This window comes from Opisthorchis viverrini (assembly GCF_000715545.1).
Source record: "Opisthorchis viverrini unplaced genomic scaffold opera_v5_27, whole genome shotgun sequence".
Lineage (NCBI taxonomy): Eukaryota > Metazoa > Platyhelminthes > Trematoda > Opisthorchiida > Opisthorchiidae > Opisthorchis > Opisthorchis viverrini.
The window spans coordinates 430,993-458,732 of record NW_008751682.1 but is presented as its reverse complement, the minus strand read 5'-3'; the positions used below and the strand labels follow the sequence as shown (position 1 = coordinate 458,732).

General features: G+C 40.6%; 1 protein-coding gene across 1 annotated transcript; it reads right to left on the bottom strand.

Annotated features, from left to right (window-relative positions):
- Positions 1-127: 127 nt before the first annotated feature.
- T265_12948 (hypothetical protein) lies at positions 128-27,647 on the bottom strand (the record flags this gene model as incomplete). The annotated part of the gene is made up of 4 exons (XM_009166437.1): positions 128-340; positions 12,259-12,621; positions 21,583-21,673; positions 27,331-27,647. Coding segments are annotated over 4 exons (771 nt in total), but the record flags the coding sequence as incomplete, so codon positions are not given.
- Positions 27,648-27,740: the final 93 nt, after the last annotated feature.

The following is a 27,740-nucleotide window of genomic DNA, read 5'->3' as shown; positions in this document are numbered from 1 at the left end:
GGTTTACTTCAATTTTTACCAAAAATTATGTGGAAGTGTTATTTATGAAGCATAATTATTGGTGACACTTGGAATTTTGGAGCCAGCGTTTGTTGAACACTGTGAGCCACTCAGAGTTTACTCACCTGATATGTCAAATGTGTAATGTGCAAGAAATCCGCGTCGGACAATTACTTCATTTGAAACAAATCGAACTTTTAGACAAGGATTGTTCCATCGTATGGGCACTTCTTTGTTTTTTGGGCGGGCCTGGCAGTAGCGCACTTGAGGCATGTTTAAAAAGTCCAGCATAGAACATGGATTCAACTCAATATAATCTCCCATTTCATCCGTAGAACACCTGATGGAGAAAGGAACAAAAACAATACTCTAAATTTGTGACCATGTTTATTAACAATCCTCCTCAGAAATAAAGAACACCCATATGTTTAATTTTTAGGTAGGCTTCGCAACGATTTTACCCAGGAAACTGTGATTGTGCATCTGATGACCCGAATTTTTGGAATAGTATACGTTTATACCCCGTTAGTGAAGTTAAATCACACCCGGGTCTGGTACATTTTTATCTTATATTTTACTGGCCGGACAGTGCATAGACCTCCGATACAATGGATACTGGCACGATCATGCCCCACGCAAACAGATCGAATGGTCACGGCTCATTAGGAAGCGGTACTGATGAAATAAATTCAGATAACTTTTGGAATATTTATGGTTTTGGATTTTAGCTTTTATTGCTGTGCTTATCGGGTTATGTATTCGAAAATGTCCTAGTCAAAACTGTGTGGGAGTAATGATACACAGCCACGACTAGCCTCCTTTGTTTGTTCAAACTTAGATTAACTGAGCCGAAAAATAACCTTTACTTTGATCTAATTTTTCTAACCTTAAATGGAGCACGCACAGTGCACTAAGATTTTACGCAAAAGGTCTCACTCACACTGGCAGTTGAAACGTCATTCTAAAAAACTAAACAAGGGGGTTTTTGATAATCCAGCTTATTACTTCCTCAGATGCAAACCTAGCTGGTTGAAAGACTCTCTAAACGTATGATAAAGGAGGTCAGAAATTTTAATGGGATGGAGCAAATCTAAGGTTACAGCCATTCGAATCACCGAGCCCGGTTATGAACCTTGGTTATATCTGGTTCCTGTCGCCTGTACAGCTTTTCTGGCTCAGCCTGATGCCAAGGGATAAACAAATTGGAACTGCCACGGTCTAATCACAACATAAATCCAAATATATATTTTATTTAACGCACTGTTTTGCTGATGATCTCTTTGGCAAAGCCACTGTAATCGGTGGGCAAACGAACCGTAGGATCATAACGTGCCATCAAGCTGAGTGAATTAGTGACAGCCTGTCACCTGCATCCGTCTACTTTTCCGAGATTAACTCTTGGCCTGATGCTTCAGGAAATGATGGTTGCTTCTAGATCGGACATTATTTGTGACCGGCTTTTCTCAGCATATCACAGTCCACTTTGTGTAAGCAGTAAATCTGTTTTTTTCTAAATCTGATTCCCACGCGTGTGGAGGAATGAATTTCCAGCACTCGAACAATTACGTTGATCATTTGAAGCTCAGTAACCTGTCTTCCTCCGTAAAATAACCAATATCTTCAGCGTGTTTTTCAGTCATGATAAACACTGAAAATTCCTATGAAGCCAGATATGAATCACAACCAAATTCACTGGTACAAATGAAAGAAGAGAGGGGAGGTCATACCGGTTGATTGACCATGGAGTAAAGTAGATTAGGTAGCAGTCGAACTAAATCGTGGGAAAATGCGTTTGATTGTGACGACATCCACTCTACTTCGTGACCCATTGACCCGTGCACAATTCCGCTCCTCCCCTCCACAGTTGTACGTGGCTAGTAATCCAGGTACAAATTCATATGGATTTGTGATTAGCCAGTCATGATATATGATTGCAAAAATCAAGACTTGCTTCCTGTCTTCGTTCTCACCATGACAAGTACTTCGCTACGCTACAAGTTAGTTAACACTGGGAGTTAAGCGTGCTTGCCAGGGACAGCTAGCTCTTTTGTAAGTGGTTTATATGCTCTGCGGGATCATGGGACTGCACGTGAACAATTGTTGAATATTTTGGTAATTAAGGACAGAAACCTGTGGGGTGTTCCGTTCACTGTGTTTGTTTTCCCGGACGAATTGCGACCAGCAATCTTGGTTAAATATTTCTGCTCGCGCCCAACAATTTTTCCCATTGGTTTGGGTTATACAAAGACCCATATGTAAGGCCGACATGATGTCAGTACTTGACAAGTTTAAGGACCACACAACTACCCTGATAGCTGTCAAACCTAAGGATGTTTCATGAAAGTAGGGGCGAACTACCACACACAAAGTGCTGTTGTAGCCCCCGTCAAACAGCCTTAATGGTTTCATCCATCCATTCCACGTTTGGTTCAGTGCAGTCGTCCTTTTGAAACAACCTCAGTGCACAAAAGCCAAACCGCAGAAAGCGATGATGATGGCACCCGTTACAAAAGAAAACAATAAGCATTTCAGCATATTCTTTTTACGAGCGCTTCTTAAATGCAAAAAACTACCTCACGATCATAGTTCAAAAGCTGCTGAACATACCAGGTAAATAAGTTCATCCTCACCGGCTATGGGTCTAAGATTTGGTTCACTCATCAAGAATCAGACTTTTACATAGTGAATTGATCATAATTTACCAGCGAAATGCGACAAAAATAAGGGTTCTTGTTATACGATGCTTTCAGACAAAGACAACCACTGCGATGATCTTTGTTCAAAAGTAAGTCTTCGCTTCAGGTATTTCACACAAGTAAGCCGCCCAGTGGTCATTGCACCAATGACATCCCAAATGATTGTTTTGTTTACCAATCCAGGGTTGATACAGAGGAAGGAAAAACTGGTCAACGGATGCACCTAATCAAGCACTATTCGGTCAATTCATAAAACGTTGAGAGATATACGTCAGGACATATTCGCAAAAACTTTCCGTTCTCAGAAGCGGATAAGGTCCATCAAACCCCGCCACATTTTCATCCGTTGCAACGTCTCAAGCCGATACGCCAGAGTCTCTGATCCGTAAACCATGATGAACTAGCTTGAATAATCTAACGGCCGATTTCTGATACACGCTATTTCTGAGCTCTTATAGATTTTGTATTTGGGGTAATTTAAGAGCAAGAAGTCAAACGATTCAAACTCGTGTTATGGTCAGTTGAATGTAGCTTCTGGAAGGGTAAATAAGATGGTCACTTTTGGTAAGAACTTGAAGGCATACTTCTTTCTGGGATAGACGAAATGTGGTGAAAGTCGTAGATATTTCCAATTTTCCCAACTTACCTTATTCTGGGCTACCTAATTTCCCAGCGCTCATCACGGACGTTGTCTGTTCACTGCGTATATGATTATTTACAGGTAACTCAGCGAGAAGTGCTGTAGCCTGATGGAGATTTGATAAACCACGGAGAACGGTGAGCTGTAAGCGCAACAGTCATTCGTCATTTGTTACAAACTCCCTTCAAAAGTACGCGGTCATTTTCGATACAAATCTCAAAATTGATCCAGGTTGCCATCAATATCACCAGCATCGAAGAGATTGTGGCGAATGAGCATACAGTTTATTTCATTCCATATATTTGAAGCAATTTATTACCGTATTTGCCTACAAAACGCTTCATCAAGCGAACAACAGAAAGACTATTAATAATTTTTTAATCAAGGGTTACGAATATAGACTAATTTTCCTTCGCCCACATTCACCATAACAATGAAGGTAAGGAAGTAACGGAAGCTCCAATGAATAGCAGATTATTTCCTGGTTTATGGTACCACTTAATGGAAGTTGTTGAACTACTGCCATCTCATGTTTCACTCAGAACCCAACTAAAGTTGCTAAAGTAATTTTTCCTACAGAACGTGACTTATAAGTTTGATGAAAACCACTTGACAGCTCATTACCGGTTCCGTCTTCTTGGAGATTCATCAGAAGAAATAACTGGATGACTTGAAAATCGTTCTGGCTAAAAATCTGACGAGGCCTCTTGCACGAGGCCTGGCTAAATAATATCGTAAACGTGAGACTTATTGAAGATTAATGTGAGTCTATTGTTACCACGATCGCATTGGAAAGGTATTTGTATTTCCGTTTGCACGCAGTTTTGTGTTTAAAAAGGAGGCAAGATAAACGAATGCCCGCTGATGGTGCCTCGATGATGAGTCCCAGGAAGAACAGAAACAGTGGTGTTTCAGAAGAACTTGATAAACGATCGGTAGTTTTTATTTGGGCAACGTTTGGCTTTTGACACAAAAGCTTCATCAGACCGTGAGGCAATTGTTGTAATCCGATCCAAAGTCGATTGGACTGGCGTAACACTGTTAAATATAATGATGATTCACGAGTGCGTGACAAGCGAACTTGTCGGTGTCCTTAAATTAAAATTCGTAGAGTAGGTGGCTATATCTGAATCGGGGAGATCATCTTAGGTTAAGGATTTGATGGTGGTCGACAACGTTTCCAAGGAGAGGAGTTCATGATGTACGAAGATTTACTTACCGCGTCTGTAAAACTATACTTCAATTTTGGTCATTCACAAATCATAATTGGCTCTTAATTGATTCTTAAAATGTCAGTTGTTGGTAGCTAGTCCTTATATCCGATTAGCCATAGGGAAAAAACTGTAGACTGGCCATAGTTGGGTTTATAGCTTTCCTCATGGTGATCGATGCCTATCCTGAAAGCCAGTTCACCAATAAAAATCAGCAAATGCATAATATCGAATTGTACTCTGTGAAGAGCTACGTTTTCGACTGAACATAGCTGGTTGAATTTACCAACTCAGCACAGCAAGCACTAAATAGCAACTTACTGACATCCATGGCTATTAGGGTTCAATGCACCCCATCCTCACGTCGCTGGTTTATATTTCAACAAATTTTCCACTGTCATTCCGCTTTAAATTATATATATATCCAATGTTCCGTTGGGAAGCAGTTTCAATATGCTGGCCACCACCATTATAGATGAAGGTTGGTTAGCACACCTTAGCCAAATATTGAGGTCTTGCAGTCCCGGACCATGATAAATGTTTAACTCATCTTAGTTTATCGCTGCCCAGGAGGTCGGGGAAACGTCTTCTAAACTCCAGTTAGGGCTAAGGCTAATTGAGAAAGTGAAGACACCGCGTTAAGACAGATAGAGTATTTCTCCCCAAACTCCGCTATTTGCCAGAGGATTCTCAAAAGGAAAGGGCTACAGGTTTCAAATCGTCTTGGTGGTCTGTTTAGAATTGAACCGGGAAACTTTGGATTCGAACTGCGGAGGTGGAAGTGACCACAGTTCAGATAATTCTAATTACCGCAAAGTTGCCGACATAAAGAAAATATTGGTCTATGTATCAGCCTTAAGCTTTTCAGCGATACGTAACAACGAGAGGACTTCTACCGTTGGACGCTTGTACAGCCATGCTTGATGCAAGGCTCGGTTGATTTCTAGGCATAATAAACCACATAAGCCGAAGGTTCATCATGAAATTTTACGAAAAAACAATTTTCCCGCCCAGCATAGGTTGACAGCTACTAATCTACTGATATGCTTGTCAATGGTCAGACCACCGGAGGGCGTGAGAAGAATTCGGAGTGATTCATTGGATGAGTGTTTCAGGTAATGTGAGATAAGTTTTCTTATCGACTGATATCCGTTGAAACCAATAAATGTCTGTTCGTAACAGCCAGTATGAAGACAGATCTGGCAAAAATGAGGGCGATTTTTCCAATATCAGACATAGATTTTCGAAAATTGGCGGCGAATTCAGGTAAAGCGGGGGACCATTCCGGTCGGTTACTACACCACTTGCACTACGTCATGCAACTACATGCAACGTGGTGTCTGGAGAACCAGCAAACCTGTGCTCTGCAAATGATAAAAAACAGCGACCAAGGAGTTATTCCTGACTTAGCGTAATTCAGAATCACTGCATGATGAGTTGTGTGACTGCAAGTAACTGGACAGTCCTGCAGTGGGTGGGGGGGTCTGAATAACACCATAAGTATTGTCCCATCAAAAAGGGACCCATTAGGTGTCAGTGAAATGGTTTACTATGAGCTCACCAGTGTTTGTGGATCTCAGTTCTGGGAAGGACGTTTTAGCAAGTTCCAAAAACGCCTTGCGAAAATGTTGATTAATTTTAAGAATGTGATTACTGAGCATTCTAAAAATTAAGGATACAGGTACTCACCGTCGATGCGTTATCGCTAACATACACTCGGAGGATACGGAAACGGAAGTCTAGCTTGAGTTAGTTCCATATATGCCTCTGGTTGTGTATTTGCACCAGTATATAGGAGGCGAACAAAAGAGCTCCCACACTGAAGGAACCAATTAAGCCAGTGATACGCGGCTGATTTGGCGGTACCCAGGAAGTGGACCAACGCATACAAATATTTTTCAAACATCGTGAAAAAACTGTTATGGTAAGCATCAGATGTCAAAGGTTTATTGACCAATGCTTCCAGAGATTTAAAATCAAACAAAATTGCGGTTGCGGCTGTGAACCATCAGTATCGTCATCTGGTCTTGCAGATAATGATGGTCATGATGAACACTGATGAACCGGCCAGGGATTACCGAAGAAACCTGTGTCTCGCAAACTTTAAACTGTGCAGTAATGCAAATTTTTCTGACATGTGTCTGCTTTACGTTTGCTTTGCCACAGCTGAAAATGATATTTGTGACAGCGGATGCTACAATCATTCTTTTGCGAACAAACATTTTGCAACCCTTAACCCAGCAGCCGTGCCATCCCAGTTTGCTGGACCCGGCTGACTCACTCGTTTTTCTCAAAAAATGAACAAAAATATGCTGTGGAATGGTTATCTCAGTTGAATAAAAAACTGGAATCTGTGCGGAATACGAGCACTTCATATATAACTAATCAAATGGTAGTATTGATTCGCGGCAGAAAGGAAAGTTATACTATGATGGTCGAAAAAGAGCTAACAGAGACACGAAAGTGATGCGTTCCGGTTACGCATAATTAAGTGTTCCGAATCTTGCCACATAACCAGGGCAACTCGAGCACAAAAAGCGAGTTAGCCGCTTCCCAATCTGGTGAAATCAGTGTGAAAACACCGGCACAAAAGTTCCGCAAAACGTTTAGGCCACCAATTGCCCAAATACTGGAAGAGGACAGTTTTAAGCAAAGCTCGATTGTGTGTAAGTGAAAAGTTAGACGATTCTGGTTACATATTATACGACGCAGAGATGCTGTTTTCTGTTCAGCGGCAATTTGCAACAGATAATCGTATGTACGGTGTATGGATCTTCTAATTGTGTTGCACAACGTTTTGTTTCCAACTGACTAGAACACACGCGCTAGGTTGAACCCAAAGTTATGGTAGGGCATACCCGGTTCATCCACTTGCCTTAAGATCTCTATACCCCCTCTTGGAGGGCCTGCCCTTAGTTGTGCCGGAATGTTCTGATTGCAATGTACATGTTTTTGGTCTGTGTTAAAAGAATAATACACAAATGCTTAATTGTCAATCAGATTGATTGTCTCTGGAGGAGCGTTTACCCCGGTCCGTGTTCCATGAAAGATGTCTCGAAGTGCTTATAGTTAGACAAAGCTTGCACCCGAGAACGAAGCTATCGGAAACTTGTCATATTGAAACTCATTAGGTGAGAAATTATACATTATTGCAACTGCACACGCTCACACTCTGGAATAATCAGATATTAAACAATCGAAAACATACGCACGTGACTTACGTGCTTGAACTACTTTCAATATCAAATTCCAGAAACCGTAAGCTTATGACCTCGTTCTTTTCGCCCATCAGCGTGTATTCACAGACGGTATCCACTGGGTAGAGGCCGGGATAATTGGGTGAAGAGAAGTTTCCACTTTTTGAAATCTTGCTTTGAAAAGTAAAGCGGCAACCTGGAGATGAAACAGAAATAACTATTTTGACAAAGATATCCCATAGATGTTTTGATCACCTTTCCTGGGCCTGTTTACATCAACCAGACGCAAGTCGAACCACACACACAAAGTTTTGGAACATGGATGAACTTAAGACCCTTATGAGGGAAGGGCGCTTTAACATCGATTGTTCTATCTTATATATTTTACTGCAAAAGCCACTCACAAGCACACAATAAGTACATTTTGCCGCATTCTTCTCTAGCATGCGATGCAACATTCTTGCTTTAAGGTGTTTTATTGGCATCTCATTGTATCGTTTGATAAGGGAGTCAGTATTCTTCATTACACGTTATCTCTTACGGAAGCACCACTTTTGTGAACGCGAGATCGTGAAGATACTGCTTCCCTGGAACAAATTTTTAGGCAGACAAACATAGTCGGTGGATTCTTCGGTCCATTGATGCACCAGACCGAATAAATATCAAAATTCATCGGAACTGTTTCTGGACATATTTAAAGCAGAATGATTTGTGCAAATACTGCCAATCTGAATGAAATTATTCGGCGTTATAACGTAACAATTAAATTTGGCAACAAAGTGACACGTTGAACCCATAATCATGCAGTCATCTTGACACCATTTTTGACGTCGAGGTCCACAAAAGGAAATCGGTGCACATTCAAAAAGTGATCAGTGACTTACTGAGTCCTTGTTGCCGTCCAAACGGTGCAAGCACACCAAAATCTGTGGCGAATAGATTTTGAAAATAGTAAAATGAGCGAAACCAAATTTGAACGGGTTACTTCCAACGCCGCCTAGATTTCCACATTTCTACAACACTGAAACCTCGTTCACTGAGAGGGTTGGTGAATAATAACTAGGTTACAAAAAAGGATGATTCCTGGGTTGATCGTGACTGAAGCATTTGTCATGCTAAATGAAGTCTTTTCGTAATAAAATGAAGTTAAAACCAGAATGAACGCAATGATTCTCAAGTCTGCTTCAACTTATGATGATTATAGCACAAAGAAATATCCAACTTTGAGCTTACTTAAGGTCCGAGGACAAAATAAAAACCTGACCTAATTTTGCCAGCATATTTCCAGTTGCCTTTAATTTGCTCTTCGGCTTTACAGGCATATATCATTCATTGTATTTTTAGTCTGAATAAAACAGAGTGCAATTTTTAGTCGCCAACTCACAGTAAGTTGCTGATAAATGACGGTTGAGCAGTTCCTAGGTAGGGCGTAACCAACTCCAGTTGGACCGTCCGGATTGATACAATTTTAGAATTATCAGATTTTGGGCCCAGTATATTGTTTAACTTTTACTAACCGTTTCGAGGAAAAGATGCTTGAACGAGAGATATGTTAATGAAAACAACCATATTCCGTCAAGTACAGGCTACAGCCCTAACTGTCAAGTTCATTTAAGTTGTAGAAATTAACAAGCACTCCTGTGCATGCTTCTGGACCACATGAAGATAAATTTGGTTGTTATTTATCCTGAGAATGTTCTGCTATAAGTTATTTCCACTAACCATACTGAACGAATCAACTCACCAAAATAGCAGCCTAGTGGGAGACCAGCTAGTAAATTGAAACTTGTCTGCAGAACACATATGTTGAATTAGTCTGCCGTCACCCAGCCAGGTATGCAATTATAAATGAGACAGAGCTGTGAATATGTCCGTACTCAATTGCTTATTGCTTGTATATGCCCTAAGGTAATTTTTCAACCTTCACCTGGTTTTTTTTAATTAGAGGAAATGGATTCTGAAAGACGATTGGGAATATTCCAGTCGTGGCTACTTTGTGTTACTTGGGAATTCGTTGGCGAAGATAACACCCCATCTTTCGCCAAGCATGCGGCATTCTACTAAATGCGGTAGAACCCTAGATCCAAAACTTCCACAAGCGAAGATTTGCTGTCTAATATTTGGACTCTAAATTAGCCACTGTTCACGATTGGTCGTAGTTCAATGGCAGTGTGTATGTTCTCGCACGAAGCACCCCCAACGCACAGCCACCAATTCAGCACTCTTCTGCTTTTTGCATCAGCACACTGATGACGCCACCTTGGCTGGTGACGAACTGTTTGAAAATTAATTAAAAACCCCATCGAATACACAGACCAATACTTGCTGAACCCAAGCTACACACATCATCTACTTTACAAGCATTCAACTTCCTAAAGCTGGTTGAGAAAGCAACCGACGTATCTTCGAGGTCCCGACTGGTATGGATGTCTTGAAAACTTTAAATCCATAACATGGCTTTAATGCTTGAAAACTCGTGATGAGGTGAAAAGTCCTGGATATACTTTGTCTGCAATTCACTCTTCAGGCGTGAGATGAGTTCTATTGTCGGATATTCTTCCCTGCCCTAGAAACACTTGCATTGTTCGGTTCAATGGATGAGGAATGTATGGTGGAATTTTCATCAATTTAATGTCTTTCCGCAGATTTCTTCAACCCAGGTGTCCTTACTGTAACTCTGCGTACGAATGTCTTCGCTTCATCCACTGTCCATCAGATGATCCCCACTGAGTTACTTTACGACACCTATCGCACAATTTCTTTGCCAGTGACATTCAAAAAAGTGTTTATGTTTACCCTTCTGGTGATTCTTTGTGGCTAACAGATTTTTAGGAGGAAATCAGGTCATAGTAAAGGTTAATCCTGCAGCTTCACAAGAAAGAAGAGTACAACGGACCTTGTCGTTCACCCATCCATCTCTAAAGGTCTCAAGTATCTCTTCTAGATTTCTGAATCTTGACCAATCAGAGAACCAAAACCTTCTATCAATAGGATATTTTTACTGGTCGAAACTACTTAACGGATGGTCGGAAACTTGCTGTAAAACTAGTATTCCCCTGCTCGAATTGAGATAACGTGAGCTAGTGGGCGCTCATAAGGGTGAGGACAGGATGACTTAAGATATGGGACCCAGTTTGCAGTATTTTTGGATTGGCAAAGCTTAGCTCATCAAAAAAATTAATAGCACGTTTCTAGATACTATATATCCAACTCCCTGTCCCTATTGATTGTAATTCGTGATGCCTGATGGAATCAGGTGCATTTCGATAGGATTTTCAGGCATTTTTCACTATTTTGGCAATATTGTCTCACTAACAGGCGCAACGCCAACAACGTACCATTTGGAGCCTTTCAAAACAACTGACATGCACTATTCTGGTCTATCATTATCCCACTTTTATCAGGGTTCTAATGCGGTACTAGTCCTCCATCGCATTGTTGATACACCTCACTTGGAAGTGGAACGTTTGAAATAAATTGCCCACCTCAGCGAACGAACCAGCGATCAGCCACATTACGTTTAGTTGTTGTTCTGATGATTGCGTTGACTCATGTTTTCCAGGATTTGGGTCTGAATTGGTTTCAGGTATTCCATTTCAAGCTTCTCATGCGCTGGTCCTGTCTTCAGAATAGCGATTTTAGTGTTCCCACAGAGAAAAATGTAAGCAGCCTATAACTCAATTGTCTGGCCAAACTGGTTTGCGGAGAACAGCTCACTCCACGGTGGCTGAGTGCTGCTGCTTTCTGCAGGTATGGTTTCAGCTGCACCAAGCTGTATTCTGACCATTCTGCTTAATATGTTGGGGATTACTGCTAACTTTGGGGCCTATTTTCTGATCTTTAGGGCCAATATTTTCTACCCCGTCCTTCCTCTAAAGGAGCAGCGACGGCCCTTCAAAAAAACATACGAACGTCGGTGGTTTGGAAGGGCTACTTTACTGGTAAGAGTAGGACTATATCTTTAGACATTGTGATATGATAACCTTCTACAGATTAAAAGTTGGCTTTTCAGATAAAGTTGAACTCAAAGGTACAGATATTCTAGTCACTATATCGCTGATTGTCATTGCGGACAGAATCAATTACAATCACAGGTTATCAGCTCAGGGCCGGAAATTCAGCTGTACGCAAGTAGCACGTCCAATGAATGAAGAAAAGCACCGCTGGATCAAAGGATCGAGATTCATGAAAAAAATCTGATAGGAGCTATCAAAACTATCATGACACCACCACCACCTTCTACGATAACTATCCTTGTGATATATACTATAATACGTAGGAATTCAATGAAATGTTTCCGTGTAAAAATATAAATAGGCAAATATATGATGCTATAGGTAATATTATATATAAATCATTGAAGACAATTATTCAACAAAATCCTCTCCTTAGCGCTTCTAGTCTGCATATTGCAGAATATAAGGAATGAATACGCCACTAATCAGAGTAACGGGATTTTTACACGTTTCAATTTTGAACCTAATACTATATTTTGGACACTGTGTTTACCGTACTAACCTGTGACAAAGTTGTAGTCCACCGAATAGAATTCACCCTGTTCTGGAAGCTGAAGACTCGAGTGTCGATCATTCAGCCATTCATCGAAAGAAGCTTTCAGCACCACATCAACCCTTGGAAGTTGTGATGACATGAAAGCCTTGTTTTTCAGTTCTTCATTTGAATCCCTTTGAAAGCACAGTTTGATTCGATCACCAGCTATCCAGTTGAAATCTTTGAACGCCAAGCTTGTCGCCGAATCATCTTCATAATCTTTCAATTTCCACTCACGTGAGCCGTGACCTCGCTCCGTAAATTGTGGCAAAGAAGTCGACAAATTTTGAAATGTTATTATTTCCAAATGATACGGTGAATTGCACCTGAAGGGCAAATATAATACTCAGTGACATTCAAATAAATTTACTTAATGGACAGGATGGTGGAAAACCTTTGTTTCATAGTGACATTTGTGGAAAGTAATCTAAAAAATGTCAGCTGTTTGCAGTGTTTTCACCTGAATCCTCAAACAATTGCACGGTTTTGCAAAATGATTCACGAAGATCAACAAAATGAGCTATCGACCACAAAAAGAATACTTCAATGTTAAAAATGAAAATTATGCTTGTTTCTGGGAAAACGCGGTCAAATTTTTACGTTGTCTCTATTGAACTTTATCCAGCAGACTTTCCGTAATCAAAGGTACTGTATTCGAAATTAAAAAAAAAACAAATTAAAAACATTTGACGGTAATGATCCTAGAATTCTTTGGTTAAACCGTAAGATTTATACGGTATATCTAAGTGGTAAAGACAGTATTCCCTCGGGTAATGAACATCCACAATGTAAAACAGCTGTAGAAAATTTCATGACGAACCTCATGACTGACAAAGTTACTGGAGAACCTACGCCAGTCCGTTACTAGTTTTCCTCAGTATGGGCTCATCAGTTAGGTGCGTTCCAGAGTTTCCTTTAACCGGATGTTCTAATCAAACACACTGAACGCAGCTGAAAGAATTGGCTCATTAACCAATTACATCGGTATTAGCAACAGACTCAAAGTTGCTCAACGTTTATGAGTAGCTACGAGTAGCTTCTGCATAATGGTTCGTTTGGCACGACATTCAATACATCAAAGCACATCTTTCGAGCACTTGCATGCGCCACGTGATTATAAGTATGCATACTTGCGAATCACTACAAACCACAAGAATTCTTCATATGTTTATCGATTTCAAACAACAGCAATAAAAAGTTGAACAAATTTACCCTAATGCACCTGTTTAATGAAACGTGTAGTTATTTTTTATCTATCTTACATAACACTCCCGACATAAATGCTGCCAATGCCAGTAGGAACGATTTTAGATGCAACTCAGTGTATGCACGAGTTTTATCAAGCATAAAATAAAAACAGATTGTTATGCATTCTCCTCACTAAATCTCGAAGAAGACGCTTTTGAACAGGACTACAGCTCCACCAATCTCCCTTGCTTCTTTTCTCCAACTTATCATTAAAGATCAGACCGTTAAGGTGTACAGTCACCAGTCGCCTAGCCGCCTCCATACTGATGGGAAGCCACCTTTGAACCTTTTATCTTAAAAATTAGCCCTAGATTATTCTGTCGGTTCTGGCCAATTATTGACAATCTGTTTTATATTTATGTTATATGTTCATTCCATTTCTTAAGAAAAAATATTGTTTCCTGCAAGCATCGGACACTGTAAATTCCGCTTCAGATTTTCACGAAATTCGGCTGCAAAAGAAGCCATCCACTTCATAGGGTTATTTATATTCCAGACCTCATTTTCTTACATTCAAGTATAAACTTTTGCCAGGTGCTCAAAATTTAAAATCTATCAGACCATAAGGGCCTTCGTACAGTTTGCTTTTCAGTCCGGGAATAATCTGGAAAATTTTCTAAACACTGATCTTTCCACCACTGTCGGCCTGATTTTAGGAGAATTACGCCAACCTTACTCCCAAAGCATCTTCTCCCTTCCACATTTTTCTCCACATTTACTACCAGCAGTTTCCCTGAAATACATCACCCCGTCCTCCAATCTTTTCATTTTTTCAGTACAGTGATAAAAGATGGCATACCCTTGGAGCGAGATTGCTAAAAAGCGGTGCTTGGTATCACTTAGACCGAAGATCTGTGTAGACCTGGATATTTACGCAGACTTGCAGCTTGCGTCCAAATCAAACACACTTTACTGTTGCTGACATCACAGAGAGGATACACTTGTCTGCATACAAGCCCACTGCACGGGTTAATGTGGCGAAAAAGTACAACATGCTCAGTATTTACTTTTCAAAACAGAAAGTCGTATCAGACAACAAACTGCGGCCTCGATGTGTGCAGACAAAATGAGAAGTTTCTAATGATTTGGCAATATATGAGAATATTGGTAGCTCGGGTGCGTTAGTTGGTTTTGGATAAATTGGCTGATGAACTGTTCGTCAGGCTTGGCAATTTGCCTGCAAATGTTGTCTCCAGCCATAGAGATATTATTGATACGCGTACTGAATACCATTCCAAACGCTAAAACAGCATAACTTTCGATTATTTATATTATATATATATATATAAGAAGTGTTTTTAGCGACTAACTTACGTTGGTTTGATCAGTTGGAAAAATACATGACCGTCGCAGCTGTCTAGAAAGTGCCACTACAAACAACTATGCTCGTAATGTCATTATTTATCTCTGAATGCGATAATCAGCAGTGTTACCAAAACAAAATTAGCGACTACGTTGGTTTGATCAGTTGGAAAAATACATGACCGTCGCAGCTGTCTAGAAAGTGCCACTACAAACAACTATGCTCGTAATGTCATTATTTATCTCTGAATGCGATAATCAGCAGTGTTACCAAAACAAAAGTGGACTTGAGCCATTAATTTTCTCAGTTTACAGTTAGCAACACATATTTCCGTCTGAACCATGAACCGATTCTTGGGTGATTAGGCAAATAATGGACACAAGCGTCTTTAATGTTTACACAAATATGTCGGACTACTCCATAGACAAGCCAATGGTAATTTTTGTCAACTACTGTGTATGATGCAATTTGGCCACTGCAACGCTAACAGACATGTTCAGACTAATACATCCTGTAGTGAAAAATAAGGCGCAATTTACTCTATAGTCTTCTGTTACCATCTCGAAACCATAAGAAGTTTTTAACTTGTCTCTTCTGAAACACACGACTGTATATAAAACCTGATGGTCCACTGTTTCAGGGAAACTAGATGCCCGGTGACTTGTCCACGTACCGTGCTTGTTCACACGTTTTAAAGGCCGCAGTCTTTTTAGCTCCCAAAGATTTCTGCGAACAAATTTGATTGCTCAGCACTTCACTTGCTGAAACATGTATGTTCACCTTTTGATCGCCCCTGTTCTAATGTAGTGACAAAATGCTCCAGCAATAAAGCATACGTTTCAAAGCACGTTTTCCGTACTGCGCATGAAGCAAGTTCTGCAAACAGACCTCTTATATTTCTCCGTTTCCACTTCTCGGAAATATATTGTTTCAGTGTTCCATATACTGGCACAGTTATGAGCTTCACGAATTCCCTGCAGCTCTACTCCAGCAAGCTGAAATATTCCGGTTCTTAGGAAGGACAAAGTAGCTCAGTCTCATTTACATACGACAGTGCAACCGTCTTCCAAAGATACTCCTATTTGGAAAAGCGGTATTGGAGATTGTATGGGCACTTAGAAATGATTGTCGAAAAGCTAATGGCCAAAGGATGACAGCAAATAAGACCTGTTGCCTCAAAATATGGTCTGTCCTTGCAGGCCCTATAAGAAAACTCCTAGCCCAAGACCAATCGGTCGCAGATAATCCTCTTTGTCCTCAATGAAAAATTACTGTGATCATTACTAGCTCTTCTCTAATGATTCCCTTCAAAACCGGGCGAAGGTCCCACTGGGTTTAGCAATATGTTTGCCCACAGGTCTTACTTCTGAACAGAAATATTAGCAGGAATATCGGAAATGTACGGATCGTAGAAGTTTGGGCAAATATTACTGCTTGAAATGTTGTGAACTCTCAAAATAAACATGATCATATGTTAGTAAAAGAATCTTTAAGAGTTTCAACAGTGAGCTAGTCCTGTGTGTGAAGCCAGTCTGTGCTGAAAATCAGAAAAGCATTGTGCAACTGTTTCATCATTATCCAGATCATCGTCATTGAATATCTGACGGATGAGCGGAACGATTCTAACCACCGGGCTTCACGCTGGTAGTTGGAGACTAAACGGTTCGACCGGAAGCGCCTGACCCGCGGCAATTTTACTTAAGCCCCAAGCATTGTCCATTTCGAAGAAACTTCGGAAAATTTACGAGTAGTATGTGTCCTTAAAAATATACGGAGATATTTCCATGTAGTAAACACAAAAGCACAAAGTGACCTATGTACAACAAATTCAGCTGAAGAATGTCTCAAACGAGAAATGAACCTGGATATGTATATTTGACCAAATGTCAGTGTCTACTTTTTCCATCAAGGTGAGTTGACTGTTGCATTTTGAGTTACTTGCTAATTATCATCCCTATGGACCGACTGAGGCTTATCTCTGACTGTGTTTGCAATTCTCGTCGGTCCCATCAGGCTAATAATCTACTTGGCCGAGGTGTACATGGGAGGATTGCGCAGGAATCGGCAGGAATAAACCCAAAGTCTAGGCCAAACCCATGAAATTTTAAGAAGCCATGTAGTTGAGGTATAGTGCAACTACTGCTAAACAATGCTTTCTGCTTGCTTCAGAAGCCACAGTGTTTTGAGTGCTGCTCTCTCTAGGACCTGTGCCCTAATATTCTGGCTTAACAAATCCCTGGACTGAGAATCCCTAGACAGTGGGGTTTCGACTTTAACATTCAAATAACGTAAATCTAGATAACTCCCAGTTACTTTGGTCAGTATTTCAACCTTGAGAGAACTTGCTGCTACAAAAAGATGAAGTGTAATCGGGTGCTGACGACAGAATAGTAGAGGTATGTTATACTTTTACTCATGAAACCAAGGATTTACAAGCCTTATGCTTTTCGAAACGCTGAAATATACACTTCACACTAAGAACCGTGTGGCTAACAAAAAGACGTCTGTATAAACGCCCCATTTATAGGCAGTCATATTGCAGATTTAGTTCCCCATGAGTTACAGGAGTGCGTTGGTATAACACAAATAGCCGCTAACCTGCGCGAAAGTTTCATTTCCGAACCAACTTTCAGGATCCATTCGGAAGATAAGCAGTTAAATGCTAACATCTGCTTCTCCATATGCCCCGCGTTGCAGGTTGTTTCAACTACAATTGATTCCTCCGACATGGAAAACAATCCTCTTTCCATCGATAGGGACCAAAAGACTGAAAGGTTGCTAACTTTTGCATGGAAGATCAAAATTCGATTATATGGTTCATGCCTCCGCATATGACTTTGGAATCATACTTGCTCACGAGTTATTCTGCTTCCATAACTTAGTTTGTCCGTAGGGTAATCTAGTTGAACCCGTGAAATCTCGACCTGTTTACGTTCCCCCTCTAAACGCATCTAACCATACATATCTTTTTCTACTTTTACATCAACAAGTGACGCACTAGAAGGGTGCATTTGAAGCGTTTTCGTTAGTTGCCTTCGTCCCGATAGGTTTGAATAGACATTTCTGGACTGCGTTAGTGTTAGTTCCTGTAATCCGGCCTGCTAGAATATGTGCAGTCAGGACTCCCTAGTTAGCTAAGCGTATTGTTCAGACAATGAATTTGTGTAATGTGCTCATTCGCCACGTCTCTGGATTTGTCTGGATTGCTGATCACCCTGATTAGCTATCTTTGGAAGCTCAATAACAAATTAGTGCGCAACTTGCAGCTGTAAGTCTTTGGTATGATGTAGTGTGGTTCTATTTAGCAGTGTGCAAAATAGAACAAAAACGCCATTAGTGCCAAGTATTAATGTTAAGTACGCATGAACTACTTGTTCCGCAACGAAAAAAGTTTAGAGGTTTGACATAATTGTTTATCAAATATATACCACAATGCTGTCCTTCTGTGACTGTGTTTAAAACTTAACGCCGCGGTTTAACCACGGAATTCCTTTTCCTTAACCGGTTTCAAAATTGGCACGACGAAAATCGCTGAAAATTATTAAAGTGGTTGGTCTCGTTCACTTGTTTCACATTCAAACGAACAAACGACTCCTCAGTGACTTCACTTTGCATTAGATTTTATCATTAAAATTGCCAAAAAGACTAGGTGGCTAAGACGGACGCTGAAACAACGTATATACACATAATTTATCGCCACGTTTTAAGAGTAGAAAGTAACTTTTAGTTTCTGTTGACTGTAAGACTGAACCATTTTCCGCGATGAGGTTGCTTGGATATACCCTGAGAAGCATGAATTTCTACCATTTCCCGAACTCACATTACGTGACAGAACATTTTACTGACAGGAAATCGATGAAATCGTCTCCCTGAAAATAGAAGAGTAACTGTCATAGTCAACCATCTCCATTTAACAACTACTCCGTTTTGGCCATGCAATTCATTGCTGACTATCTTGATGCATAATCAGTAGTGGCTTGAAAGATTACCTTTGGATAAACATCCGTAAGCTAGTCAGTTCCTATCCTGAAAGCCTGGGCAGCAAACGAAGTTTTTAGTAAGAAATGCCTTGGACATTATTGCCCTAGTGTTGTGATAAAATTAAAAGATTTTGGATGCCTCGAATTATCGTCAGTGTTGCTGTGCGCACCTGGTGGCATAAACTGAATCTTTTCGACATTTCATAGTTTTTTCGTAGCTTCAGCTGTCAGTTTGAATTCAAATCAGTCCCACGATTAGAATGCATCTTTTTGGACACATATTTTCATCATTTACCATTACGACGAATGGCTTCCTGAACGTCACTATCCAAAATTTTGAATAAAATCTATCACACTGATAGTAGAGCCCTCCTCTCAAACAGCGAGAACATTATACTGTGAAAAGTAGTACACACCCTTAACATGATAACGTGACTGGAGAGTGAAATTGCACCTATACGTGGTGCACAACGTCACGCAATCTACAACGGGTTTTCGCGACCAAAACTAAGTCTGACTTGTGTGTATCCGTGATAGTGGGCGTTCGTTTCTTCCAAGCAGCTCTTTCCCAATCAACCCGTTGTACCATTCCATTTCCGATAATTTGGCTGTCATAAACAACAGGAGATTGTGGTTATTCTGTTATCACGATAGGCTCTGTCTTTGTAATTCTGGTCACGGAAAGTGTGTGAGTCTCTGATAAATTCCTAGCGAACGGGAAATATATCGCCTTTCGCTGTAGACAACTTTGGCAGGCAAAGTGTGGTGCAATCAACTCTAATTCTTGATAAATGGTAACTAATAAACACTCAATTTTTATTGGCCTGTCAGGAAATTGAAACTACAACAAGGTTTCAAACGCTCGCGACGACGTGTAAGATAACTAAGCTACCTACAAGATGAAACAAAGTTTAAGTGATTGCAAAATTGATTTTGTTCTCTAATATAAACCGTTTTTAAATCAGTGGTATATTGAAGTGATCTCACTTGCTCTAAACTACTTTACTATAAATTTGAAATTTGTGCTTAACTTTTTGGATTGGCAAGCGGATTTCTAAAGTTTGGCTTACACCAACACATCCATTTTTAGATGCAATTTTATTTATGGACTAAAGTTAATGGGCAACTACCCAAACTACCGAAAAGAGCCTAAGGATATCTTCCGACTCACCATCACGAATTTTATCTGCGTTCAGTTAATAATTTTGATAGACCTGGCTAGTCGTTTGTTTGTACATTTGTTTACGCTTTGGGTGTGATCTCGGAGGAAAAGAATAACGCTATTTTCAGAATTTATCAAAAATATGCCCATTCCATTTACTTGAACTTTTCGTTTTGTGACTGAGGTTATCATTTGTGTTGATTTGCAGTGAAGCAGTGTCTGGTGGTTGTTGGCGGTTGGCGCAACCATCAACCCATCGCTACGCACCACTACGCTCCCCAATAACGCATTGATGATGAAAAGTTTGCTTGGTGAGCAAACCAATGACTAATTATTTGTATACTTTGCTGAAAAACCCAAAAAGAACCTAAACATTAGTAGAACCCTTTCTCACCCGATTGTTCGAATCGTTGGACTTTTGTGCGGTAGTTTTTTGTTTTTTTCTGATTTTGTCTGGCTATACCGAAAATATGGTCGATCTGCCGTACGTTTGTGTGCAACGCCGTCCTCCATTATTTCTGGGTTCATGGAATCCCTAGACCAAGGACGTAAGTTAATTCGGATGCGCTGATTTCTTCTGCCCAAGAAAATCCAGTGGCAAATTTCTTCGTCTCCGATTGACGATGCCGATGATTTTGCAGTGTTGGCGTTTCCAAGTTGGCGCGGAATAATTATTGTGCCTTTCTTCTCCATTCCTTTGCTATTGATGACGACAGTGCAGTTGTCTGAAAGAGGTATGATCACATATAATACTGTCACTTAAGCAGTAATTTGTTGCACATGTTTGTCACTACCAATGACGCCGTCTTAGTAGCACGTCAAACAGTCCACGGCAGATATATTTATCAACACAGTACAAAAAAGTAGATGACCAATAAGTAATAACTAGATGTCAACATTTTCGTGGCACCTATGCAAAACAAAATGCAGAACAAACAAGCTACCACCTTTTTATACAAATGGATCTAAGCAAACGCCACAAGCAGTGAACTGCTCATAAGCTAGCAAGCTTGTTCGATAAGTCAAAACCCTGAAAATCAATATAATAGAACATCAGTACAAACAATTTATTGCCTTACATGGACCATTCTTGGTTGATGATCAGGTAGCATTTGATCTGTCCACAGGGTGCCACTTAGCTATTCGGGTCTGGCATGCATGTGTAATTTGGCAAAAAACCCCTCCATTTCTTCTCCCGTTTTTATAGATTCCAGAGTATTAGTAGTCAATAACTACAACGTGATTAATTATTTAGAGATTGGCGGTTACTTAATTTGAGTGTTCACTTCAAGGTTTGGATTACATTTTGCTCTACTTCTCTCGCATACGGTTGTTCCTCTGAGCACCTACCTTTTATAAGTTCCACCCACTTATTCCGATCGATCTGTTTTTTCTTTGCTGTTTTATGCATTCCAGTCAGTCTTTCTGTTATCTGACAGGTTGACCAGGCAATTTTTGTATTCAGCAGTTTCCTTTCCTTGATATGGCAGGTCCGTCTGCTACTTCTGCTGCGCAATGGCTCCTGATCGGTTCATCAAATATGATTTCCCCGATGCAGTCTCTGTCTGTTATTCCGTTGGGTCCTGTAACTTACCGGCAGGTCTTGCTTGTATCCAGCGCCTTGTGTTCTTTAGGCAATCTCTTGATTTCTCCCGTCTTTTTGAGTGCTCCAGAGTTTTTCGTATCTGAGAGGTTTATAAACTGGGTTGATTTTGTTGTGTCTCCTTATGGGTTTCTGAGATAAATATTACACTTCCTTCAAACCGCGCTCGTTATTCCTTCTTGCCTAAGCCATCCCAGTTGAAATCACATCCTTACTGATTCCCCTGAGCGTAGATCAATGAGGATGTTTTGGGTGACAACTGGCGGGGTTGTGCAATCTGGTGGGTGGCTTCATCCCTGTTCATTAAGCGTAGTGTTTATCAGTTTTCCCTTTGAACTTCATATATGCTGTCTTTCTTACTTGGTGTTTCCAGTTTCACTTTTGTCTCTACGGTGCTTTCCGGAGTGTTTGTCGGTTTGTACTCTATTTTTATGTCGTGCTCCTTAATATTTTCCCGTCACCTCCATGATATCTTCAATTCATTTTTTCACGCTTTTTCACTTGGTCGGATTACACTTTCGAAAGGAAAACTAACGCTTCGAGGGACTATATACAAATGTTCTTCTCTTTTATGTGTGAATTTCCTGATGTTAATATGCGTTCCAATCTGTTTGAAACATTCCCGGGTAAAACTTTTCCTGTGGCAGATTGACTGACAGGGGTAGTTCAGAATTTGTTCCGTGTGTTTGACCCTTGTAGTTGTTCACTTGACAGTGATGAAAATATTCAAGAATTCTGACGGTCCGGCGTTCTGTTATGCCATGGTAAATGTATTGCTTTCGAAAAAAGTTGTCTTGTAATTTACATGTTCCTCTCAGTATTCTCCGTTGAATGACAAAATATATTGGTAATCTAAGTAATCCATTTTTTGGGATTCAGAGCATGAAGATAGGTTAGTTTCAGCCTTCACACTCCAGTTCCCTGATACAATAATCCTAACGGTGAACATATCATTTTTCTTAATAACCACAGTTCGGGTCTCTACAAGTTAACATAAGCACCGAAGTTCAAAATGTCCATTTCATCTACTGTGATGTCATGTGATGTGATTTCCACTGGTCGCCCCACAAGGCAACGCAACCCTCACAAAGCAATTCGGAAGCCAAGACGCAGTAGAGCCGAACAAATGTTATAATCTAAATCCAAGAATTTTCGCGCTGTGTTGTGACTGAAACTTCCGTATTATAAACCAAATGTTGCTCATCTTTTTCGACGCTATCCGGGACTGATTTGGCCCAAAACCTCCAGGTTTTTGAACATTTATATAACCTTGATACTTTGGAAATCATGATTGGTAGCCGACAGTGGCTTACCAGATTTCCTTCTTCACCTGGTCATATTGGGACCTCGCAATTAAAAACTAAATAGTAAAAGCAGCTTTCTTTGCTATTTCCACTGGAATTTAATGTATTCACATGGATAAGGAATGCCATATTTTTGTTCGTAAACCATAGTTCCTAACATAATCGCGCACTGTCCTCCGCGGTAAGCTACTGTCCCAATCTATCTGAAATTACACGCTCAATTCTGGAGACGATCCCTATATCGTCTTGCATCCAAAATCCAAGGCAGCGGCGCCTTACTGATGACTAACTCTAAAAGGGGCAGCCTACATCCGTTTCCTTTTCAAGCGTGTACGTTTCACATGGCATCCAACGAAAAATGGTATTCGAAGTAAACACATCTGCATGTAAAATCCAAAATCTCCCCAATCAGTGGGTTGTTTTGACTCTGATGACTGTCCGATTACGTTTGAGCCTCTCTTCATAACTTCCATTTAAAACATCTCTCTTCCCCTTCCCGAAAGCATTGTTATTTGTAGACCACCATTACAACGTTTCTATCTTTAAAGAGAAATATTTCCATGAGCAAGGAAATTCCCCACTTTGCATCGAATTTCCGCGGTTTATCCCTTGTGTGGTTAATCTTTTATGAATTCTCACGAATTAGCCGAATATAAGACAAAAAATAGACACGCATTTTGTAATCGGCACGATTATCAATTATATATACATGTATGCATGCAGATTAAACAGACTCGGATGTAAATTGGTGACTAAAGAAGGTGAAGGAGTCCTAAAGACTTTAAAACTTGGCCTCTTGCTTGACACCAGAGCACTGACTCCACACTTTATTCCCGCTTTCTCCGCATCTACAAAATTAGAGCACTGCACGTCCATCTGAATAATCAACAGGACACACTGCGGTTAAACGTATTCCCGTTTTTGAAAATATTTTGTACGTCTGCTAACGAATAACAGTGAAGTATCTTGCTCGTCATGAATGTCTCGGTTGACATAATTCCGTATTAACCGTAGCGTATTGGCTCATATCTGCGTCAAGGTAATTCTGCGGTTCAGTGCACCTTTCATGAATTGTTCTCCACTTCTACTGCAGCAGATGAACAAAGCTCGATTCATTACTCATTTGGACCAACTACCGGTCAGCCTCGTCTCTTGAATTTCCTTCTTTTACAATTTGGTTATTTAACTAAGAATGGTTTGGTGTCATCCAATGTCAACTCCAAGCTACTCACACAAGCCGCTTGTTCTTGTTCTCCTGTTTAGATCCGCCCAAGCTCTCCGCCAATCACGGACGTCAATTTCCGAGCACTAACGCCAAGTGTTTTGGTCCATCCATCGTACTGATATACACAAATTTACCCACTTTTTTCAAAATCAGTTACGTTTATCGCTCTTCAGCAAATGATGCTGGTCAGATTGTCGCTGAGTTTCGTATTTACACATTTGCTCACTCATGAATGTTTTCCATGCTTCTGGACTTTACACACGCGGACTGTCCTCCTCTCAAAAAAGGCTTCAGGCCGATTTCAGGTGAAAGTATGATGGCCACGTGCGTATCGTCTCTTCTTAAGTGTGTGAATGTGTCTTTGCGCATGGCTGTCACTTCTTCCACTTCTAAGTGTTGCAGCAACGTCCAACATCCAGAGACGAATCGCTTCAAATTAAGTATATATACGTAATTTCTTCTGCGAGAATTCCACCAATCCATATTATCTGCCTGCATCACGAATAATGAGTTTATTCGAGAGGGTCATCCGGTAGGTTGGTCTTGTCACAATGTTATCGTGTACGATTTACAATCCTGATTATAGTTACATACACTTTTCGTCCCTAGTGAGAAAACTCGACTAAGAATTGGCGGACCAAAATTTATGGGGATTTGTCTATCTGTCTAAGTCTACTACAACTGTCATCCTAACGGTTATAGATTCTGTGACAGGTAGATTCATCAAAATCAGTTCATCGACCATCATTAATTCGCCAAATAAACATGCTTATTCTGTCCAAGTCCAACCTCATAAAGCCAACAGTTATGGGACAAATTCCCACTATTAATGAATAACCTCTTGAGAGCTTCAGTGAATGGGCTTGTACAAAACTACAGTTGTTACAGACCTTCCGAATCGTGATATCAAAACTTCATTATTGTCTAAGGTCGTAAAATTCTGCCACTGCGTCTGGCAATCTTTTCTCTTTATGAGCTACCTGAGACCTGATAAACTTATTTATCCGTACCTTGGCAGAATAGTGCCGTTTTCGAAAGACAGTTTGACGCTACCTAGGTTGCAAATGCGGGGAAGTCACAGCAGAAGTTAAGGATAGTTGTGAAACTAGCCTTGCGTTTCTTAGCATGTGTTACATTCTACACGACTGTATGGGGGCTTATCAACAACTGGTTGGTTGAATCAATCACGCTGGCATTCATAACCACTTTGATAGCGCAGTGCGAGGTGTAATATTCTGCATCCTTCCAGTACATCGTGTCCCCGTTTATCTTAGTCCATTTTGCGTGGAACACAATATTATAGTTCGCTATTCCAGCAAGAGACTTCTCTCTGGTAATAAAAACCGGGTTGGAAGAAAGTCTTTTTAAACGCTACACAGCGTGAAATCCTACATCCTTCGGGTTTAAAAAATTAGGGATATCTGTAAAATTCCAAAGAACTGAGGTGTGGAGGTGGAGAATCTATTACAAGCTGACGACCACGCAAGCCAGATCTATTATCTTTAAGTTGTTTGTGGATGCAGAACGTGTTCCCGAATGCTGTTAGGCATGGCCGCACAGACAAGTAAAGTATTTTCGGCCCCTGATTGCACAATAACACTCCGAATAGAGACCCTGCATAGAGTCGCCAACCAATTTGCAACCAGTTCTTTTTGATACAATACAACCCAACCTACAGCACTTTTAAGTAAGTCAAACGACTGCCTTAATTATGCACTACAGTACATTTACCCACAGACTCCGAAGCTCTTTAATTGTATTCCCACACTTGGTGGGTAGGAAATCCCCATGTATGCGGGTTCAATTCGCACGCACGAGTCAAAACGGCGGATTATACTACTCAGGCTACCATTCACTATACCCCTGTCGCTGCTAGTTGATGAGACCAGATAACTTCGTTTCTGCCTACCAAGAATGCCAGGTAGAGGGGAGCAGTATCTCCATTGTTGTGTCCTTGTTTGGGCGGTAGCAGACGACAAGACAAATGATTCAAACTGGGCAAAATCATCAGTGCTGGTCTTTTTTTAGTTTTTCTTGAAAAACGGCCCACAGTAGGCAAGCTACCAACACCCAATGATGGATAAACCTCTCTGAAAGCAGTCGTGCACAGAATGATGATTAGCAAACTGCATTCGTCCGAAGTGTATTCGTCCACTTTGAATGTGTCTTATGTTCTGTTTCACCAGCTGCATAAGCATGGCACCAGTGGGTTTTAAAACCTCAACTCCTGAACAATGATTTTGGAATATCTACTGAGTTCTTGCCAAATTTTCGGAAACTAATTAGAGCTTTTCAAAATCCACTGGGCGGGAAAAACATTCTGAAGTTACCTTAATACTAACAGGAGATGCGGTATCAAATAGACCATGTGTATTGGTTTTTTTCCGCTGCATATCCGTATGTCTCGCAAGCATACGGAATTCCTCTGTGCTCAGAGAGCAGCGTGACAAGCATGCATATCTTTGAAGCAAACTAGGTTGTTTCACCAAAGGCTGGTCTCGCATAGAAATGAGTATCATCTGGATTGCGTGTTATACCTTACTTAGCTCAGACGCTTTATATTGCGTTCCATTCCCCGTATTTCACCACACAATTCAGCAGTTACGCATCTGTCGTTTGCATATGATTCCCAACATAGTCTGCCAGTTCAGAAATGATGTTTGTTGATAGACAGAGATATAAATTTATTCGACAACTGACATAGTCCACAAAAAGGATACACGGCTGATCTCAAGGCGGATTTGAATGAACGGGTTACGTTACTAGATAAGTTTCGCATAAGTTTCGAGATGGTGAGAGATATACTGCAGCTTATGTCGGTGTCTAATCTTTCGAAATAGCGCCAAAACCAGTTCGTGGGGACATTTACGTTTATTCAGCGTCCATACAATCTATTGACGAGGCTGGTCAGAGAAACAGTGATCACTATTTGACATAATTAGTGCATATAATCACGCGAAATCATTGTTTCTTCCAAATCCCGGGCACCTCATCCATTGGTGGTATGTTCACACGTAGCAGTTGAAGCTGATCGAATTTAACTTAAGATGAGTTGCCTCTCCAACGTATTAAATTATCTCCATATTGTCTGCATGTAAACGCTCGCAGTACAAGTAGGATTCCATTCAGAGCGTACAGCATGTCTCGTTTCTCACACCTAGAATTGGTAATGAAGTAAGAAAAATGGTTGACTAAACGTTCAAAACTCACTCAAACTTTGGTTTGCTTCCTTCTCAGCTGGTAGTGTGTATTCCTTCTGTTTCCATTCATCAGATAACGGTTCATATTTACTGGAACTTTCACTGGACGCGTCGTGGCTTGAAACAATGCGATAGTTCAAATAAAACCCATTTTCCATCGCCGTCGTCTGGTTATCTGACTTGAACTGAATTGTTAGAACAGGCACACGCATATTCATAGTCCTCAGATTGACAGGTAAGTTTGTTCCACAGAGTGAACGCCACCGATTGGACGAGCTGACCGCACCGATATATATATCCAGCTTATCACCGGGATGCGTTGCACAGCTGGTAAGTGACAGAAGAGTGAATTTTTTCGGTGGTGAGCGTATCTGACTAGTCCTGGTCACTCAAACTGTCTAATGGCAAAGCCAAAACATA